Source organism: Gopherus flavomarginatus, chromosome 2, assembly GCF_025201925.1.
Source record: "Gopherus flavomarginatus isolate rGopFla2 chromosome 2, rGopFla2.mat.asm, whole genome shotgun sequence".
Classification (NCBI taxonomy): domain Eukaryota; kingdom Metazoa; phylum Chordata; order Testudines; family Testudinidae; genus Gopherus; species Gopherus flavomarginatus.
In genome coordinates, this window is record NC_066618.1 from 224710997 (window position 1) to 224733834 (window position 22838).

At 39.8% G+C, this 22838-nt stretch overlaps 1 protein-coding gene across 5 annotated transcripts in view; it reads left to right on the forward strand.

Annotated features, from left to right (window-relative positions):
• The window catches only part of MAPRE2 (microtubule associated protein RP/EB family member 2), a 158264-nt gene extending 135430 nt beyond the window's left edge, over positions 1-22834 (forward strand). For all 5 annotated transcript variants that reach the window (XM_050942049.1, XM_050942050.1, XM_050942045.1 and 2 more), the window contains 3 exons: positions 3258-3397; positions 8603-8761; positions 20998-22834. In XM_050942049.1, coding sequence (XP_050798006.1) covers positions 3258-3397; positions 8603-8761; positions 20998-21069 — 371 coding nt within the window. In that variant the 3' untranslated portion in view covers positions 21070-22834. The remainder of the gene's footprint in view (positions 1-3257; positions 3398-8602; positions 8762-20997) is intronic.
• The last annotated feature ends 4 nt before the right edge of the window (positions 22835-22838 follow it).

The following is a 22838-nucleotide window of genomic DNA, read 5'->3' on the forward strand; positions in this document are numbered from 1 at the left end:
GCTGTCTCATGTTCATCTGTAAATGCAATTCAGAAATGCCCTCTTGGGTTAAACAGACATGAACTTACTGCTTCCTATACATCTGACCATGTATCCACCTAATTTCTACACTAGCGCTGCATATTAGTTATTCTGTACATTGTACCCTACTATAGAAGTGAAAAAGTGACTAGTTTCTGGAACTCCTTCTTTCCGAGCTATTCAAATCTTTTCAAAACCTTTGTTCGCTTTAACCTGTGACTCTAAATCATCCTCGCCTTGCCTGTCTTCTTCACATGCTGCCTTTCTGTCCTCTGATTGACTAGTCTGCAAAGATACACACTGGACTTGTTTTCGCAACTTAGAAACTTCATCTTTCTTTTCTGTTACTTTTTCTCTTTGTTTTTAAGTTTTATGAGTCACTGTACCAAGTTTGATGAAGCAGTGTTTGTTAATAAGGGGGTAAACTTCCCTGCAAAGGGTCTAATATCTTTCCAGGGACAATGAAAGGATTAGGCAAGGGAAAAAAAATCCTCTTCTGTAAGAAATATGCTCGGTACGTGCATTTGAAGACAGACACAGAGGTAGAGCTCCAGGTTCCATGAAGGCTGCCTTTACTAGCAGATTTTCAGAAATCTGGGCAATCTGAGCCAGGTGAATGCACTGTGACTGGTCCCACCTGGCTATGTTGCCTGCAGTCCCACTCAGAATGGCGTGACAGGAAGAATGAGATTGCACCTAGTTAAAGTCTGCTTACGGTGGCATTCTACCCTCTAGTTTGGAACGTCTCTCAAGTGATAGAATTGCACGGCTTGTTTCCTTTATATGGCCCTTCTTTATGTTTTAACACCTTGGTCTTCAAGAAGTTTTTGCTGAACTCTTAAGTGGAAACAAGCCAGGAAGGAAAAGAAACAGGCTGCCCTTGCCCTAGCTTTTAAAATATGCACCTTTGTTCCCACTTTACAAAACTTACCATGTATCTGAGGAGATTATTTATCTGGCTCTAGTGAAGAGTAAGATTTAGAAACGCTGATGAAAGCATTCCTATTCTACCTATGTGAAATATGTGGTGGCGATGTGTATATAAAAGGTATTGTATGAAAAATGAAGCTTATTGTCATATGAGATGCAGGGATCACTTAAATGTCAGAGAAGGCTGCTGGGATCCTAACAAAAGATTTGTTTTAATGAGTTGTGATTTCACTTGTTTTTAAAGTATTGTCCTGGCCCTTGGGGAAAATGTCAGTGACGATTATACACAAAGATCTGCTGGTCTCTGACAAAGGAAAAAATGGCAACTAAAGATCTTACTCTATTGTCAGAGTACTTTACCAAAAAGACTTACTGCTTTGTTTGTGTAAGAGCAATAGGGCACCATTGGTGTGTATTGATTCATGTTAGCCTCATGAACCAAATTTTATTGTTCAAGATACTAAGTGCTCTTTCAAAAGAATAAGTAATTTTAGGCATGCGAACAGTGTAAATTTCGTCTTTACGAACTCTGTATACTGTACTTGAAACTCTGTTATCAAGGGGTGATGTGGTCCATGTATGTAACTTGTAAGGACTTCAGGATGGAAGATGCTATATTTTGGCCAGAGTGGAGTTTTAACTTTCTGTTGGCATGTATCAATAATTTTATTTTGTAACAAATATGAAAAAATATGGTGGAATTTTAGCCAAAATGGTGTCCACTAAAAGCAGATGAACTGTATAATTGTTTATTCTCCAATGAATGCCCTGAGAGTATTTAAAGTGATGAGAAAAGATAACTCTTGGTACAGTAACCAATGCAGTCTGTGACTAAATCACAAGAACCTAACAAGCTGGACTGAATCACCAATCATTGCAATTCCTCCCAATCAGCTTTTGAGCTTCTTGACTGAGAAGCCTGAGGGCATCTTGCGGGGGGAGTGTGTGTGATGGGAGGGGGGAGTCTTGCTACATCAAAGCTTATTTGTGGATTATTTGAGTTTCTTAGGTTTTTACTCTTTATTCCGTTCCTTGAAGGAAAATAGGCAACCTAACAAGCCTAACTTTTCCTCCTCAAGCCTTAAGTATAATTCAGGTTGGCAGAGAGGTCTAGGGAGTTCATTTCTGTGCTTTTTAATTCTGCTCAGGCATTTTTGTTTTAAAAACTGGTAACCTTAGGCCACATTGATGTAATCACATCACAATGTATGTGCACGTAAAGAGAGGGGGGCAGGAATTAGGAGTATGTGGTATAAGTGACTGTTTAGGATGGCAGGCTAGGTAGAGACCATTAAGTGGGTGGCCTCTTCTGAAGAATAATTGGAGTGGAATGTCCTGTGCTTTGGGAGTTGGTGCTGCTCATTACAGTACATGAAGCTTGGGCATCTCCTTCCACAAATGGTAAACTCAGAGCCCAGTTGGGACTTTAGTAATCACTCAGACCGTACAGAAGAGAGGAGAGAAGGGAAGGGCACCATATCAGTTGTCAGCCCTAAGTGCATATAAAGATAGCACTAGCACAACATTTTCTTGTCTCTGTACTTAAGCGTTTGTGAGTGCTTGATGCTTGTGAAAGTAGAGTACCTATCTGTGTGTGCTTGGTATGGGTGCTGTTTTCTGTAGGCAAAAGTGTTGCTGTACATTGGGGTACATTATCAGCTTTGCTTTTCACATAATGTACCAAAAACCACCTAAGCTGATCAGAAACATGATCTTTTGGCCACTGCAGCAACCAAGTGCTCACTGATGGATTTAATTCTGTTTGCATCTGCTGAATTTCAGTGTGATTGTACAAGTAATGGTGTTAGTTTCTTCTCCATTTTAAATCATAGAAGCAGATAGATTTACAAATAAAATCACCACAAATTAAATTAACTTGCCTTTTTCTCCACTAAATTTTTTAAAATCAAGAAATCTTAAATATTAAGCTAAATGATTTAGTTGTTGCCGGTGTCATCTTTAAAACTGTAAAGTAATAGTAATTGAAGAAATTATGTTATTTATTCACCTTTCTTTGAGTATCTGTGAGCTATTTTGTCCTTTGAAATTGAAAGTAACGTTCTTGTTATGGTATTTACTTTCCTTTTCAATATTTTGCACTAAAGTGATCGTCTTTCTACTTACAACTGGGAAGTAACAGCACTAATGGTCATATTAGTGACCATTAATTAAACAGCTTTTTTTCTGTATCTGGAAGAGGTAAAAATTCAAAATTATTGGGAGTATAATACTTACACTGGACAGAAGTACTTAAATCTGATTTTTAAAAGTGTGTTCTCAAAACAGTTTTATTCTTGTGCTTTCAGGTGCTGCTAAATCCAGTCCAGTTTCTAAACCAGGGTCCACACCTTCTCGTCCATCATCAGCAAAAAAAGCCACACCGAGCAGCTCAGCATCCAAATCAGATAAAGATTTGGAAACACAAGTCATACAACTCAGTGAACAGGTAACTTTGCTTCAACCACAGAATTAGTTATCAGTAGGGACCTACCAAATTGATGGTCCATTTTGGTCAATTTCACAGGCATAGGATTTTAAAAATAAATTTCATTAGTTCAGTTATTTAAATCTGAAATGTCAAGATGCTGTAATTGTAAGGGTCCTGAACCAAAAAGAAGTTGTCGGGGGTGGGGGTGTGCAAGGTTATTGTAGGGGGATTGCAGTACTGCTACCCTTACTTCTGTGCTGCTGCTGACGGTGACTGCCTTCAGAGCTGGGCAGCTGGAGAGCAGCAGCTGCTGTCCAAGAGCCCTGCTCTGAAGCCAGAGCCCCTGCCAGCATCAGCGCAGAAGTAAGGGTGGCATGGTGTGGCATTGCCACCCTTACTTCTGCGCTGCTGCTGGTGGGGCGCTGCCTTTAGAGCTGGGAGCCCGGCCAACAGCCACTGCTCTCCAGCCGCCCAGCTCTGAAGGCAGCACAAGAGCAAGCATGGGAATACCACGATCCCCCTAAAATAATCTTGTGACTGCCCTGCAACTCCCTTTTGGGTCAGGAACCCCAATTTGAGAAATGCTGGTCTCCCCTGTGAAATCTGTATAGTATAGGGTAAAAGTACACAAAAGACCAGATTTCACAGGGAGAAACCCGATTTCATGATCAGTGATGCATTTTTCGTGGCTGTGAATTTGGTAGGGCCCTAGTAATCAGAAGCACTAGGAAAGATGAAAAGTCATGAAACTGAAGATTGTACTGAGACAGAGCAAAACATTGAACAACTGAAAAATGAACTTCCGATTTCAATCTGGATTATATTCACTTCACAATGGTAAAGGAGCTAACAAATGGAATAGCTCAGCTACAAACAAAAAAGTGATGTCATTAAAAAATCCTACTCTAGCAGATGGCTGCAGGATGGCCAGTGTTGTACCCATATTTTAAAAAGATGCTAAGGATGATTTTGGGTGAATCATACTGCAGTGTGAGAGCTGCCTTAAAGCTAATTGTACTTGAATATGCATATTACAGTTTTACTTGAATACATAGCTGCATGGTTTATAAGAAAAATTCTAGTCCCTCTAACATGTTGCATGAGAATTTAGAAAGAAAGAGGAATTGATGGATTTTATATATTTAGAGTTTAAAGGGTATCTTGGTAATTATTTTGCCCTGTTATGAAGAATCCAGTAACATTTTGTGAGTTAAGTCTATCCTTGTGGATTAAAACTTCTGATAGGAGGAATAATAAAAAAAAAAAAACTTTTTTCACCAGGGAAAGAGGTTTAATAGTAGGGTGCCAGGGATCTGTAGTAGAATTGGGAGTTTGGTGGTGGTCAATATACTTTGCTATCTGGAAGGAAGACAACACAGAGGCAAAATACCTTTTTCAACTGCGAAAAGGATATATCTTTACATAGTGATTGACTAACCTATAGCAATGGCTCTCAACCTTTCCAGACTACAGTGCCTCTTTCAGGAGTCTGATTGGTCTTGTGTACCCCCAAGTTTCACCTCACTTAAAAACTACTTGCTTACAAAATCAGACATAAAAATACAAGAGTGTCACGGAATAATTACTGAAAAATTGATTACTTCCTCATTTTTATCATATAATTATAAAATAAATCAATGGGAATATAAATGTTGTACTTACATTTCAGTGTATACTAATAGGCAGTGTAAACAAATAGTTTTCTGTATGAAATTTTAATTTGATCTGACTTTTTTATGCTTTTTATGTAGTCTGTTGTAAAACTAGACAAATATCTAGATAAATTGATGTACCATGAAAAACCTATGCATACACCCAGGGGTATGTGTACTCCGAATTGAGAACCAGTGACTTATAGAACTTTGTTACAGGATGTTATTGAAGATTAAACTAAGATTTTTAAAAATTAGACTTTTATATTAAGAATAGAGAGCTTGATTTTCATTTCCACTAAAGATTCTTTACACTTATTTGACCTTAAAGAGGCCTTAAATTAGGCATAAATTCCATTTACATCTGCTTTGAGGCCTCTTCACACTACTAAAATGGTGTACCTTAGTGGGTATGAGAATCAGGCCTGAATTATAATTTTACTAACTAGGACAGAATTACAAAGGCTGTTCCCCCTCGTGCTTCAGAGTAGAGACTGTGTACCTGTTTGAACAGGGCTAAACACAACAGAGGCTGGATCCTGATTGGATCCTCTGTAAATATTTTTTTAAAAGTCTATAATGAACCAAACTATAAACTAAATCATCTCTACTAGATTGCTGTATGTAGGAAAAATGTAGAACAGGGCTCAAACATTATGCACCATATCCATGCTTATAGATGCCTGAAGTTGGGCACTGAAGTCTGTGGTTAGGAGCCTAAATAAGTGGCCTGACTTTCAAAAGTGCCTGGTTTCCCTTCCACACTGAGAAGGGTTCAGGCATGAGGCCTGATATCTGAATGGAGTGCACATAGAAGCTAGAAAAGAGGTCAAAGGTGCAGCTAGCCATGTAACCATGATAACATGGAGAGAACAGAACTTGCTAGACTGTAGTCACTGCTTCAACTCTGTTATTTGGGGTACTAACTAGTGGAGGAAATAAACTGGTTTGTGTTCTAGTATGGTGAGTTATCGAAAGGGAACTTCTTGGTACACCATCACTAATTTTCTACTAGCTGACATGTTGTCAGGTTATTGAAAATGTTAATTTAGTCTATTTCTTTATAGAGATAACTTGAGTCTCAGGAACTGCTGACTTAGAGCAGTGGTTTTCAACCAGGGGTACGTGTACCCCTTGGGGTACACAGAGGTCTCCCAGGGAGTACAGCAGCTCATCTAGATATTTGCCTAGTTTTACAACAGGCTGCCTAGAAAGCACTAGCGAAGTCAGTACAAACTAAAATTTCATACAAACAAGTAATTGTTTATATTGCTCTATATACTATACACTGAACTATAAGTACAATATTTATATTCCAATCCATTTATTTTAATTATATGGTAAAAATGAGTAAGCAAGCAATTTTTCAGTAATAGTGTGCTGTGACATTTCTGTATTTATATCTGGTTTTGGTAAGCAAGTAGTTTTTAAGTGAGGTGAAACTTGGGGTATGTAAGACAAATCAGACTTCTGAAAGGGGAACAGTAGTCTGGAAAGGTTGAGAAACACTGACTTAGAGGTTTGATGTTCTCACCATCTTGAATTGAATATGATAAGGAAACCCGTGTATTTACCATTTGGCAATGCTACCCTTAATGGTCCTCACCTGTGCCTGTTCTACTGTTGTCTTCCCTTAATATCCCAATAAAACCAATGGAGTGGTAACATGTTATTGTAGAGTTAAGTATACAGCAGCTAAGATATTTGTAATTTGGCTTTCGTTCACATAAAGTTATTCTTTCAAAAAGTATTTGAGGGCTCTGTTCTAGTTTATGTGAACCCTGTTATTTTAATATAGTCAGGATAAACCATAAATGAGTGCTTAGCAAATGAGTGCAACAGGTATAGTGGTGAAACAAAGCTGCCAAAGTGTATATTGGAATTAGATTCTCATGTACAGGTGTCAGTTAAGAGAGTTACTTTGAAACTGAAGCAGTTTCAGTTTTTCTATCATGCGGCCATCATGGGCTTTTCTTGTGGCCACAGCCTCCTGGGCGGTGATTGGGGGGGGGGGGCAGAATAGTGCAGTGGCTCATCCCCCAAGGCTGCTAGCAGGGGTTCAGCCCTGCTCCACTCTGGAGTCACAAATGCCAGAGGATCAGCCAGCCGGTGCCACCTTCCTGGGGACACTCGGGCTCAGGCTTCCGGCTTCAGCTCTGGGGTGGCAGACCACAGGCTCCAGCTGTGGGGCTTCGGGTACCAGCTGCAACTCTGGCCCCAGCTGCATGGTGGTGGGTGCTGGCCCTGGGCCCACCACCCCTCCATTACCCCTGGCCCTCAATGCCTCCCTACCCATCTCTCTGTCCAGGGCTTAATTTGTCCCCCAGCTTTCCACAGCAGATTTACTCATCCTTGGCAAGTAATGTTTGTATGTCAATATCACTTTTCGCTGCGTCCCAGCTAGCTAGCAAGTCTGCTTCTATATATAAAACATACAAATATCACTTTTCACAGGAGCAGACTTATAAGCTAGCAAGTCTAATAAAAAAAGCAACCAAAAAAGCAAAAGAAACCACCACCAGCACAACAACAAAAGAAAAGAACATGAAAAGCACCTTGTGTTTCTATTCTGTGTAAGTCCAGTATAGAATAGAGACAATTGTATTTATTGTTGAGTTTGCCACAAAAAAAACCCTACCTAAATAAATTACAATGATTTGGACATGATTATGTGCATAGTTATTTGTTTTTCCTAAAGTTAAATAAGTATTTTAGGAAAAATTGTTAGAGTGGCCACCAGCAAGAGTTGATGGCCGCTCTCTAAGGCCATCAAAAAATTTGTTGTGAGAACCCCATCAAGGAGCACCTGGATCAACCGCCTGAAAGCTGGTATTTCAGAACTGCCACTACATTTTATGCCAGCATAAGAGAATTCTGAAACCCAGCACCAGACCAGCTAAACAAGTGAAGAAAGGCATAAGCAGCCACACAGTCCTTGCGCTCAAAAATTTAAAAAAAAAAATGTATTAGGTCATCTAATTATTATTCTGCCAAGGCAGGATTGACAGAACACTAAAAAAAAATATCAGGAAACAAAACTAAATGTTCTTAAGGAATAGATAAATTTTAGGATAAACAATACCTACAACAAATGTACATTAATTCAGTTGAAGTAGAAATGCAGCTATTATGAATATTGTGTTAATTGCCATCACAAATGGCACAGCATGGCACTTACAGCAGTCTCAACAGGAGCCAGGTTTTATTCATAGATCCAGAGCCACTCTGTCATTGTAGTTTGCTATTTCTATGTGTTACCACAGCACTGAAAAATTCTGTAAAAATGGTCCCTCTAGGGTCAGGGTTGAGGTGGATTGGTGGGTATTATGGGGAAGTTTACACTGCTTTGTCTATACTGCACGGTGAACAAGGATATCTTTATTCAGACAATCTGGCACCTTTAACAACTACTAAATACACCTTATATTTAAAGAGTTATAAAAAAGTATATGTATTAAGAGTATGCCTGTTGTGCACTGTCTTGTTCTGTAGGAAAAACCCACTCATCATCTATCTCACAGATGGCATATTCTGTGTCCCTGTTATTGGAACATGTATGTTTTATTCACAGGTACATACATTAAAACTTGCACTCGAAGGTGTGGAGAAGGAAAGGGATTTCTACTTTGGAAAATTAAGGGAGATTGAACTTCTCTGCCAAGAACATGGGCAAGAAAATAATGACCTTGTCCAAAGGCTAATGGAAGTCCTTTATGCTTCAGAAGAACATGTAAGTGCAAGATATTCTTTATTCTCGTGCATTTCCTTAATGAAAACAAACAGGCTTAATTTCATTTGAAGAATCACTGGCACTATATTGGGTCAGGTTCTCTAGGTAGATCAGCACAGCCTGTTGCTACCTAGTCTTTTTAACAAATGTCAATTTAAAAAAACACTTTGCATCTAGAAACCAATAGTGTTTTGCTATTGGTGAATGCACTGAAGGGGCTGATAGCTTTTTAGCGCAGTTGTGAAATTTTATGTGCTCTAATTTTGTTGAGATGTTAATCTCAAACAGACGGGGACGTCATAAGCATTTTGAAGTATTTTCATATATTCTTGTTCCTGCCTCTGCTTTGTAATCCTGTACCTTGACATGTTCTTGAAAATCAGATTGCATAAATATGATGAAATATAGAGGTTCTTAAATATCTCAGAATATTAAATTGAAGACCATATAGACACGTTCACAGGTTTGCACACCGTATAGACTGTGATTAATTCTGGTACAAGGAACATATTGCTTTTTTATTTATCATTTTTGTCCTGTTTCTGTAGGCAGAATCTTCAGTGCACAAAACCCAATAATCTTTTGTCCTTGTCAGTCTACCAGTATTTCAGAATTATTTTATCTGGACAATTAAGCAAGAATCTCACTAGTATTATAGACATAGCACTGTAAACATTTAATAGAGCAGGAAGACGAGGTCTGACAAAGGATACTGACTAAATTCCTTAGATATGTTCAGGGGTAATGACTCCATGAGAATTTAGTTGGAACTATTCCCATTCATGTTAGCTAAATCCCTGTGTACACTACTCAGAAGATTGATACCATGCACATGGACGCACCTCACCCCTCAGTCTCCAGTGGACTGTAGCTTTGGTTCCAGAATGTATTGGCATCAACATACTCTCACTGGTACTATGGATTTGTTGGCACTTCCTTATTTAGCAGCTATTCTTAGATGATGATTTCAGTAGTAGTTGGTTTAGTTGTCTTGAGATAAGATTATTGGATCATTAAAAGCAAGGCTGGAGTAATTTACCTTGTGTAGTTTTAAAAACACTATCAAGAACTTGAAAATTGTAGTTATGATCTTGATGGCCACACACAGCTAAAACTGACTGGAAGTGGGAGGGATACATGGAGGTTTCCTTACAAACCAGTATTTCAATAGTGATAGGAGCAAACATTTAAAAAAAAACTTGACCAGACATTTGAGCAAAGTCACAGGAACTGCACATATATAGTGGTTAAAGGAAATGTCTGGATGCAAGAACAGTAATTTATTTGTAAAGGGAAGCCGGAGAAATCCCTTCTCCCCATATCTATATTACATCTATTTGTTTGTTGGCTCGAATTGTTAAGCGACTACCTAGCTAAAGAATGTTTGTTGACTCCCTTTTCTTTAGCTTTCATTATTGGCAAAACACATCACAAAATTCATCTGACCTCAGATCATAGTTCTGAGCCCTTTGTCTGGTTCCTTCCATCCTCCCCACTAGGAATGTCATAAACTAATAGCTGCACAAAAACATCTAGCATATACAGTGCATCCTCACCTGAAGTCTGTGACCAAGCGGAGTCTGCGGGTTTCATCTTACTATTACAACCCTGTTCTCCCACATCTGGATACAGATAACTTCCACAGAATTATTCATATTCTGCAATGGGAAAATTGAGCCCTTTGCTTTATTAGGTGTCTTTTCTCCTTAGCTCTTTGGTGCTCAGTGCTGGTTTACTGAGGCAAGACATCAGCGCACTAGAACTTAAAATGAAGATCTAGGTGCTCTGATGCTAACAGTGGAGAGGGTACTTGCATAGCTTGCCTACTCTTTCTTTTGCAATTTCTTCTCTTTTCCTTGGCTTGCCTTGCATTCTTTGAGTTCCATTTTCTGCCTGTGCAGTGAATCTGTTCCTCATCTCCAAGTTAAATTTTCTCTCTATCGCTGAGCATTTTATAGGTAATTCCTTGGTAACAGCAGTTAGGATTTCCTGAGCCCCAACTCCCAAAGCTACAAGCAGCTCCAACATTTCTGGTTTCTTGCTGAGTTCTTGCTAAATCCAGCTTTGGTTTAACCTCTGGCCCAGAAAGTCCCAAACTGCTAATGAAAGAGCTGGAGTGTAGGGGCTGTCAGTGAAGCGAAAGGGTTAACTTAGTGTTCAGGGTGCATTTTAGATATCAAGGGTCATGAGGCTCTCCTCAGCAAAAAGTTATACTTAGAACAAACTGTACAAATCATTCCTGGCAAAGGCCTCATGCTTGAAATATCATTGTTGTCTTAAATTTGTTTTCAGTTCATATTTCCAGTAACCTTTTGGTAGCACTCACATGCCCTGGTTCATTTAAGCTGTAATTTTACAGGCATATATTGTATCTTTCTAGAGAGCATGCCCTATTCAGACATGCCAACTGTTTTTATTCAGGACTGACAAATCCCTATTTTTAATAGCTCTTTTTTTAAATAAACTTAATTCTTGTGAAAAATTCTGAATTGACGAGACTGGAGCTCACCTCTCAGATCAGCTACCCCCTAAGCAGGGCCATCCTGAGGATTTATGGGGCCCTATGCAGTATTATTAAACTGGTGCCCCTATGCTGATGCATTCAGCTCTGTGCATACTGGTGCCCCTATACCGGGGCAACTGGTGCCCCTAGGTTGGCTCTATGAATATGGCCCCTGCCTTCTGCCTAGTAAGGAGACTGCAGCACGTGCTGTGTGTGTGGGAGCCAACCCGCTCTTACCTGCCGTCCCAGTTGTAGCCGCGGACTCCATGGGTGGGTACTCCGGGGCTGAAGCACTCACAGGGAAAATTTAGTGGGTGCAGAGCACCCACTGGCACCAGGCTGTCCTCCCCTCCCCCAGCACCTCTCACCCAGGTGGCCCAGGGCTTACCAACTGCTTCCCCTTGCCCCCCAGCACTTCCTGAGTGCAGCAAACAGTTGATTTGCAGGGTTCAAGCTCCGGGAGGGAGGGGGAAGAGCGGGAATGGGGTGTGCTCAGGGAAGGAGACGAGGCTGGGGTGGAGCAGGGGTGGGAAGGGGTGGAGTAGGGGCAGGGCCTGGAGTGGAGGTGGGGGGGGTCGAACCCCCCCTGGCAAGATGAGAAGTTGGCGCCTGTGGTCCCAGTGGTGCCCCAAATTTTTGAGTGCCCGACACAGCCGCATATGCTGTGTATGCCGAAGGACGACCATGTCCCTAAGTAAATTCCTTCTCCGGGGGGGCAGAGGCAGCCCGGAGCCAGCAGCACCGGGGAAGAGGCCACCGAGCAGCTGCTGCTCCGGCCAGTCCCGGGGCTGGATCCCTGCTGCTGCTTCTGCTGCCTCCGGGCCTGATGCTCAGAACAGCCATACTGGGTCAGACCAAAGGTCCATCCAGCCCAGTATCCTGTCTACCGACAGTGGCCAATGCCAGGTGCCCCAGAGGGAGTGAACCTAACAGGTAATGATCAAGTGATCTCTCTCCTGCCAATCCATCTCCACCCTCTGACAAACAGAGACCAGGGACACCATTCCTTACCCATCCTGGCTAATAGCCATTAATGGACTTAACCTCCATGAATTTATCCAGTTCTCTTTTAAACCTTGTTATAGTGCTAGCCTTCACAACCTCCTCAGGCAAGGAGTTCCACAAGTTGACTGTGCGCTGTGTGAAGAACTTCCTTTTATTTGTTTTAAATGTGCTGCCCATTAATTTCATTTGGTGGCCCCTAGTTCTTATATTATGGGAACAAGTAAATAACTTCTCCTTATTCACTTTCTCCACACCACTCATGATTTTATATACCTCCATCATATCCCCCCTCAATGGCCTCTTTTCCAAGCTGAAAAGTCCTAGCCTCTTTAATCTCTCCTCATATGGGACCCAAGTCCGTTAATGGCTATTAGCCAGGATGGATAAGGAATGGTGTCCCTAGCCTCTGTTTGTCAGAGCGTGGTGATGGATGGCAGGAGAGAGATCACTTGATCATTACCTGTTAGGTTCATTCTGGGACACCTGGCTTTGGTCACTGTCGGTAGACAGGATACTGGGCTGGATGGACCTTTGGTCTGACCCAGTATGGCCGTTCTTATGTTCTCATGTGGTTCCAAACCTCTAATCATTTTAATTGCCCTTCTCGTAACCTTTTCTAAAGCTAGAATATCTTTTTTGAGATGAGGAGACCACATCTGTACACAGTATTCAAGATGTGGGCATACCATGGATTTATATAAGAGCAGTAAGATATTCTCCGTCTTATTCTCTGTCCCTTTTTTAATGATTCCTAACATCCTGTTTGCTTTTTTGACTGCCGCTGTGCACTCCATGGACATCTTCAGAGAACTATCCACGATGACTCCAAGATCTCTTTCCTGATTAGTTGTAGCTAAATTAGCCCCCATCATATTGTATGTGTAGTTGGGGTTATTTTTTCCAGTGTGCATTACTTTACGTTTATCCACATTAAATTTCATTTGCCATTTTGTTGCCCAGTCACTTAGTTTTGTGAGATCTTCTTGAAGTTCTTCAGAGTCTGCTGTGGTCTTAACTATCTTGAGCAGTTTAGTATCATCTGCAAACTTTGCCACCTCACTGTTTACCCCTTTCTCCAGATCATTTGTGAATAAGCTGAATAGGATTCGTCCTAGGACTGACCCTTGGGGAACACCACTAGTTACCCCTCGCCAATCTGAAAATTTACCATTTATTCCTACCTTTTGTTCCCTGTCTTTTTTAACCACTTCTCAATCCATGAAAGGACCTTCCTTCTTATCCCATGACAACTCAATTTAGGTGAGGGATCTTGTCAAAGGTTTTCTGGAAATAAGTACACTATGTCCACTGGGTCCTCCTTGACAACATGTTTGTTGACCCCTTCAAAGAATTCTAATAGATTAGTAAGACGTGATTTCCCTTTACAGAAACCATATTAACTTTTGCCTAGCAGTTTATGTTCTTTATACCTAACAATTGTGGACTTTTGCCTAACAATTTGTTTGTCTGGCTGGTGGGCTGCCCAAACTGCTGTCCCAGGTCCACCTGAGCAGCAGTCCCAGGGCCAGCTGCTTGGCTGCCCCTGGGGTCATCCACACTAGCTGCTGCAGAAGTCACGGAGGTTGCGGAAAGTCACTGAATCTGTGACTTCCGTGACCTCCATGACAGCCCTATAAATAATCCATAAGGCACAACATGGTCAGTGGCTTTATCAGCTTCTCTACATTGTCTCTGTACTGAATTGGAGATAATTTTAGGGTACGAATAAAGCAGCTTCCATTCAGTCAGTGGACTTTCTCTGCTGAGATTGACGAGACAGGCACCAACTTGGAAGTGTTGTTTTTTCTTTTTGGTTTGTTAAATCTTTGTTTATAAGAATTTTTACTCAGTAACAAAGACCTGAAGGGAATACTAACAGATCACCCAGAGAAAAGCTAAATAATATTAGCAAGTAAAAATCATTTATTTATGTCTTTAAGAACAAAGCTGGATATAAAGATAGCTTGAGAGGCACAGTGCTGAGGAGAGGAAAGACTTTAAAGACTTAAGCAAAGTCACAGGAGCATTTAAGAAAGACAGATACTGGGTCTTTTTTTTTTTTTAGTAAATGTATTGCTTATGACAGGGGTCAGCAACTTTTCAGAAGTGGTGTGCCAAGTCTTCATTTATTCACTTTAATTTAAGGTTTCCCGTGCCAGTAATACATTTTAACCTTTTTAGAAGGTCTCTTTCTAGAAGTCTGTAATATATAACTAAACTATTGTTGTATGTCAAGTAAATAAGGTTTCAAAATGTTTAGAAGTTTCATTTAAAATTAAATTAAAATGCAGAGCCCCTCAAACCAGTGGCCAGGACCCAGACAGTGTGAGTGCCACTGAAAATCGGCTCGCGTGCCGCCTTCAGCACACGTGCCATAGGTTGCCTACCCCTGGCTTATGACATGGATCTGCTGAGAACTAAACTGAGACTTCAGTTAGCAAGTAAAACATTTGATAATCTGTTTATCATAACAGCTTTCAGTCACTTTTGAACTGGGGTAATTCAGTCTTGCAATCCAGAGGTGAAAGGCTTCATATCCAATTATGAATCCCTGAGCCATGCAGTTCTGGCTTGTAGCGAAAAATTTGCTGCTTCTTTTCTCTCTCCTAAATAGTCTAGTCTCTTGCAATTCAATGGAAGCTAAAGGCTTGCTGTTGTTAAATGCTTTAGTACATATGTATCCCTGTCAGTCACTGAGCTCAAGGTTCTCTAGCAGTTTGTCTAAACTTCGTAAATTTTAGCACCCTACTGCTCCAGTCCCTCAGAAAGAAACTCCTATTGAAAGAGACACTTCTGAAGTAGTTGGACTTCATAATACCTGCCTTTGCCTGCAGTCACACCTGAGCAGTTAGATGGCTCACGGTATAAGTCAGATAGATTGAAGAGTCAGGTTATTCACAGCTGGAAAGCTAGCATCTCTGTTAAGGGAAGCTTGAGGTGACACAATCCTGCGATATAAGCTAGAAGTAAATGCTTTTTAGGGGTGTTGTTCAAATAGACTATACAGTCCTAAAGTGATTGTGCATAGTGAAAGTCTGACTTTCCTATCTCATTTGTATAGGTACAGACTGTCTAAACTGAGAAATTTAATGCCCATATTTCAGAACTTCTTCAGGAGTGGCCAGGGCACTGGGGGATTTTGCCATTTCCAGCCCAGGGAAACCATTCCTCAGGCGGACAGAAGCCCACCAGTCTGTTAAGAGTCAGAGTAGGTTCCCAAGTCAGTTCTTAGCTCATGATTAGCAGCTTTCCCTAGCACATGTACAAGATCAGTATGTACAAGTTTATAATAAAATGCTGTATTTTTTAACTGGTGCCTCTTATAAAAAATCTGCAAGTCAGGGTGGATTGATTTATATCAAATGTATTCAAATAACTGATTTTAATCATGATTTAAATCAGCAGCCATGAAACATGATTTAAATCATGTTTTACATTCATACTTTTTAGTTATTTTCCTGAAGAAAGGTTTCAGAGTAGCAACTGTGTTAGTCTGTATCTGTAAAAAGAACAGGAGTACTTGTGGCACCTTAGAGACTAGCAAATTTATTTGAGCATAAGCTTTCGTAGCCCATGAAAGCTTATGCTCAAATAAAGCTGTTAGTCTGTAAGGTGCCACAAGTACTACTTTTCTTTTTCCTGAAGAAAGTTGATTTTTGTTGCTTGGTAATCATTAACACATCTTGATTTGCAACTAAATATAGTCCTTACATTAAATCTGGTGTTTGTGTTATTCAGGGGGATATCTATACATTTTTATTTAAGCGATTATATTCATTAATTTTTTGCTTGTTGTTTGTGTTAAGCTCTATTTCAGTGGTGCCCAAACTTTTCCTGTCACGCCCCCATTACAAGTAATAGAATCTGTCCACACTCCCGCTCTGTTTCAGCACAGCCAAGGCTTCCTCAGCAGAAGAGCTTAGGCTGAAGGTGGAGCTGCGGGAGGAGCTGGAGCTAGAGGCAGAGCTGGACTGGGAACAAAGAGGGAATGAGGGCAGAGCTGGGCTGGGGGCAGAGTGAAGCTGCAGCTGGGGTCGAAGCTGGGCTGGGGCAGAGCAGGGGGCGGAGTGGAGCTGGGGGCAGAGCAGGGCTGGGTGGCACTCTCTCCGTCTCTCCCATGGGGCTGGCCAAGCCCTGTGATGCAATCCCCAAACATTCCTCCGTGCCCCTCCCCCCACCCCCCCGTGCTCCCTCCATAGTTTGGGACCACTGCTCTATTTGGATGGAAATTCAAATGCAATTAAAAATGCACAAAACCAGCATTTTTTTAATTAAATAAAACTGCTTTAAATATGCTGGATATGTAAAACAAAAAAGTTTATCAAAACATGTTTTGCATTTAAAACTAATTGATTTATAACCTGTATTGTCTGTAGTTAGTAAATTGAACTAATTGTTTCTGGTCATTATGTCCTTCAAGATTTTAGAATTTATAGATCTCATCCTCTTATGTTTAGCTTTTATACACAGATTGGTAAAGGAAAAACAAGCTTTCCTGCTTTTTTTAACTCCCATCTGCTTTCTTAACTTGAAATAAACTAGTCTTTGAACTGAACTAGTTAAATAAACTGAAGTGAAGAAGATATTCTGTCTCTACCGGCAAAAGAGGCTACCGCTGTCAAAAACTGGTTTAGCACTTCAACAAACTCAGGTGACGTCTACCAGTACAGTGGTTTTGACTGTCTTTAAAATTTGGCAGCAGACATGTACTGCTTAATATTTTAATGTTTAAATTAAATAATTTTAAGATTGTAATAAGTTTTGGCCTCAACATAGGTTGTCAATTTAAAAATTAATTTTAAATAGTATATTTAAAAAAAAAACAACCAACCCTGTATTTAGCTTAAATAAAATCCAATTTAAATAATGAAGAAAGCTGATTTAAAAAAAAAATCACTGATTTTAATTTACCCTCGCATCTTATCAGACAAACACAAAGGGAGGTCACTTTAACACTCAAGACTAGGAGCATCAGTGCTAATATTTTGACTTTTGTGTATCATTCTGTTTTTATTTTGTTTAACTTCCCATCGGAAAAGGACCATTCCTACATGAGATGTCTCATGTGTAACTGTAGATAGATGGGGAAAGTTGAGGCTGCTGTGTCTCCGTACTGTGGGAACTCATATGTACAGCTCCCAGCCCAGGTTTACTTAATGTAGTCCTAAAGTTTTATAAGTCTCGAACCCTTTAAATTCTATCTGTGACAATGGGCTATTTAATATTAATGTTAAAAGCCATTTTGGCCTGATGTACCAATAATATATGTATTAAGACCACTTCTCCCAAGGGGTCCCGAAGTGTTAAGTTATAATTCTCCGGATCGACACCTGGTATCTGCCTGAAAATTGCTTTTCCTTTAACTTCCTAAATGAAGGATGATTCGGTTTGTTCAATTTGGAATTTTCCTGCTCTTTGAAACCAACTCAGCATTGACACCAAATGTAAAAAGCCTTATTCTGCCTCCCCTATCCTCTAGAAACATATTGTTAACCTGCTAAAATGGAAACACTTTATTGCATAGCCTGCTTTGAATTAAATTGAGAAGCCTCAAATTCTCTCCATCAGACTCTTCCCTTCCCTCCTCCCCTCTTTTTCCCTCCCTAGCCTCTAAATTTGAAAATTAACAATATCCATTTTGGAGCGTTATTTACACCAATCACGTCTAATAAAAATTGTCTGGAGATAGCAGGTCCTGCAGAGGTACTGCATTATTGATGGTCCAGCTTGAATGGCAGCTAAGCAAAGTTGTCCCGTGTGTCGTCCCCCCCCCCCCTCCCCCCCCCCCCCCCCGCGTAGTCAGCTAGCTATCACTAATGTAGGGCAAGGATGAACTGTGTAGTATCTTTTCAGTAAAATCATTCTCCAGAATGATGAAATCTGCTGAGACAAAGCATAGCTTTTAATGGTGCTAGAGTCAATGGGAACATGGAAAAGGTCAGACAGTGTCACTAACAGGAGCCAGTGAAATCAATGAATGCCGAACTGAGATTTGTTCAAAGAAAATAAATACATTTTTCTATTTAATTATTCTTAAGGTGCATTTGGTGGATTAACTAAAACTCCCAACAAAGTTTAGGTATCCTTTTAAACTTTGATTTAGGTTAGCAGAATCGTGACTAAAACAACTAGGGAAAATAAAAATATCTGTTTCCTGAAGTGCATCCAGTTTTTGAACACGAGACTGTATTTCCTTCATTTGTAAAGCATTCTGGACCTTGTGCATTTTATAATGTAATTTAGCAGATCATGCTTATGTGATAACGCTTAGACTGCAGGAACTGTGGGATAGCTACCACAGTGCAACGCTCCAAAAGTCGCTGCTAGCCTCAGTACTGTGGACACACACCGCCGACTTAATGCGCTTAGTGGGGACGCACACAATCGACTGTATCAAATCCATTTCTAAAAAATTGACTTCTATTAAATCGACCTAATTTCGTAGTATATACATATCCTTAGTTTTGCTGGGCTGGAGAAGGGCAAGAAAATCTGCTCCCTAGTGCACCTCTGCAGGAGGCAGCGATACTGTATTGTAGGGGAAAGGAGGAAGAAAAACTAGATCTGCCATCTGCGCTAGCCAGCCCCAGAGGCCCTGCCCCTAAAGCATTCTCAGAGCTGCATTGGGGAAAATTCTTCCAAAAGGTAGCACATTGTTCTGGCCAGTGCTGCTCCCAGTGCCCAGAGAGTATTGCACCTGTGGGTATGGTGCTTCCTTTCTCTCCTCAGTTTGGATAATATTACTGCCAACCCTAAATGTTCAAAGGTGATGAGTCAGGCCCAAAAAATCATGAGAATTTGTTAAATGTTGGGTTCTTTTTAAATGCGCTTTCTGGCTTTTGAGCCTTTCAAGCTTCTGGCCATGAAGGCTAGACTTTTTTTTTTCTTCAGCCTAAGCCTAGGTACTCGTGTAATGATATAATTGAAGCTTTATGAAAAACAGCAAATATTGGGGTACTTGCAGTAAAATCATGACTTGGCAGCACTGCTCAGATTCTTATGAGCCACCATTGAATTTTAAGAGACTTGACCAGGGTAGGTGAATGACAAATCAGGGAATATGTATCAGGAGCTCTTCATTTAGCCACTTGGCCACATCCTTATCAAACTCTATCTTACAGATAAACCATCTATTCTTTAATGCCTATTCATAGGAACAATATGTCACTTAATGCTGTTCAAATCAACAGCATTTTGGGAGGAATAATCCCAGTTCCCGTCAAGCACAAACTGGTTAAAATAAAATCCATGTATTAACTAGTAAATGGGTTAATCTGTTATAATTAGGGCTGTCAATTTGTCACAATGCATGCAATTAACATAAAACAAATTAACTAGATTTTTAAAAGACACAATCGCAATTTTAATAGCACTGTTGAACAATAATAGAATACCAATGTTGGATGTTTTTCTACATTTTCAAATATTGATTTTTAGTTACAACACAGATTACAAAGTGTACAGTGCTCACTTTATATTACAAATATTTGCAGTGTAAAAAAAAGATAAAATAAATAGTATTTTTCAATTAATCTCATACAAGTCCCCTCAGTCCTACTTCTTGTTCAGTCAGTCGCTAAAACAAATAAGTTTGTTTACATTTATGGGTGATAATGCTGCCCGCTTCTTTCTTACAATGTCACCCAAAAGTGAGAACAGGCATTCACATGGCACTGTTGTAGTCTGCATTGCAAGGTATTTACGTGCCAGATATGCTAAACATTCATGTGCCCCTTCATGGTTTGTCTTGTTGGCGCTAAAGTTTTACGTTGTTTTGTTTTTGAGTGCAGTTATATAAAAAATAAGAATTTCTACATTTGTAAGTTGCATTTTCACGATAAAGAGATTGCACTACAGTACTTGTATGAGGTGAATTGAAAAACACTGTTTTTTGTTTATTTTTACAGTGCAAATATTTGTAATAAAAATAATAAAGTGAGCACTGTACACTTTGTATTCTCTGTCGTAATTGAAATCAATATATTTTAAAATGTAGAAAACCAAAAATATTTATAATAAATGTAAATTGGTATTCTATTGTTGATTAACAGTGCAATTAAAACTTCAATTAATTGCAACTATTTTTTAAATCTCATGATTAATTGCAATTTTTTAATTGTTTGACAGCCCTAATTATAATGTAATTCCATGATGAATCTGTGCTTTCCCAAGCTATTAGCTCCAGCCCATGTTCAAGTGGATTTGTCTGAATTGTTCTCTAAGACCAGTTGTGCAGTTTTAACTTGTTTACCACAATCATGTACCACAGGCCACTGCAGCAGACTGTATTAAAAATGGTCTTATCCCAGTTTTCAGAGTCTTTAAGTAAAAAAAGAAAAGCTCTCCCAAAGTGCTCTGAAACTTATTTTTCCATAAAACTGTTATGAGTCATGTTACCTAGTATGCAACATTTATTCCACTGAAAGAGTGTCTTTTGTACTGGAAATGAAATTCTTCAAATATTAACCCCTTAGTCCCAAAGGTTCATCCTGTTACATTAAACAGACATACTTGCAAAATATTTTGGATATTGAGAATAAAGGGGACGTGGGAGTGTCCAACAGAGATGTCTTGCCTTGGTAGGCTTGAAGTAATGGCTACCTGTTGTCCTCAGACTTGAATGAAAATTAGAAGCCAAAACATAGACTAGGTTAAGTGCTATGGTAATATATCAAATCAGGAGTGTGTTCTGTTGAAGTCTTTTATTTTTTTGTTTTTAAACATGCAGGAGAGCCACGCAGATGAGCATGAAGGTGAGGAGCAGGTTCATGAACAGCCCCAGCAGCAGGAAGAATACTGACCTGTCCAACGTCTTGGACAGTTTTCATTCTGTGTGGGAACTTTCTTCTGGAGAAAGGAACATGTGTGGCCTCAAACTCGAAACCAGTCACTCCCAGTCTGCCATTAACATTTATTGTACCATAGCGAGTGCCAGCAAACCACTGCATTCTGTACCCATATTTTGCCAAGATGCATTTGCAGAAGTCTTCTTTCAGTGTGTCTACCTGAGAGGTCGTAGGGCTACATCACCTACTGTACATCACTGCAACTTCACCACTTGGCTGCTTGAGATTTGTTCCGCTTTTTAAAAAATATATATATTTATTTTTTCTTTTTGTCTTAAGTATGATACATTTGTAATTTGTTCTAAAATGTTTATATTGGCATCTCTTGTGGCAAGAAGTATTGTACCACAGATGTGTTTGTCACTTGGTGGTGCTTTGGTATTTTCAAGTACATCTGCCTCGGGGCATAAATTTGGTCAAACAATTGGAACAAAGGGATACATTAGAAGTGATACTCAAGCTATAATGAGGAGGTGTGTGTTGTGGAGAGAAAAGGCTTATGTGACCCATATCGTTCCTATCCTGTATTCACAAAACAGAAAGCAAAGCAACAGTTTCCCTAATAAAGATTTAAAACCCCCTGAGTGTTTTACACCAAAGCATGTTAGAAAGCTGCACGATATGTTTTTATTTCTGGAAGATACATGTCTACTTAACTGTTGGAAAGTCCTCTCAATTTCCTGACTTTTCAACAGAAGCTTTCCCTGCTGCTTTCTTTTGAAGGACCTGTATTTATTAGAAATTCTGTCGCTGCCTCCAGCTCAGTGCTGATTCAGAAGACAACAATCTCCTCTCTCTTGCAGCTGCATCTGCAAAATACCATCTCTGACCTTGTGTTCTGCCTGCCACCCCTACAAATGAGGATCAAGTGGGTCAGCCATTCCTCTTTCCTATTGCTTCCTCTCCCCTTGGCCATACACATATGGAAGAGGAAGACTTCCTTACTGGGGCTAGGCATGTCCAAGGTTGATTTGCAGCAAGCCAGCTGCAGAACCAGTCCTGAAACTCTTAAGAGATTCTCCTTTTAAACATGAAATTATTTGAATACTGATTGAAGGATATTTTCTCCATTGGTGCTTAGGCCAGTTTTCATGCTTAGGGAACTAGCCAGAAGTCCTGTTAGAGGTAAAGAACACATTAGCAGGGGATCACCTGCAAGGGACAAAAACAGTTCTGCAGGCTGACTGACCTTACTACTGGATAGGTTGGCCCAGTGCAGAACCAGAATTTAGAGACTTCTGTGCCAAGGGTGTTTCTTCTTAATTAGGGTCCTTATTATCCTGTTCTAAATTATGGCATTTTATAGGCAGAAATATAGCATAAAATACATTTAAAAGCATTCCTTATTTTTAAAAAAATCGTAAATTTGCACGTTTTGGATCTATTTCTGAATCAGTATTGCCTTTCTTTTACACTTGGTGTTCCTGGCTTCCATCATGTTATTTCTTAATTCTAAATTTATGACTTCGGTTATTTTTTGGCAGGCACAAGGAAAAGTCTCATCCCAGGCTACCATCACTGAAAAGCTCAATAAAACCTTCTGAATGGTGTATCTTTTTAAATCTTTATGGAGTTGCTTTACTGATTAAGCTCCGGTACTAAATTTATACTGAAGCAGAAGGTTTTTTAATTTAAAAAAAAAATCTTCAATTCTCAAATCTTTTGCAGCAAAGTTAATCTACTTTAGTTAAATGTGAGCAATCACTCCTACTGAGTTTCATAC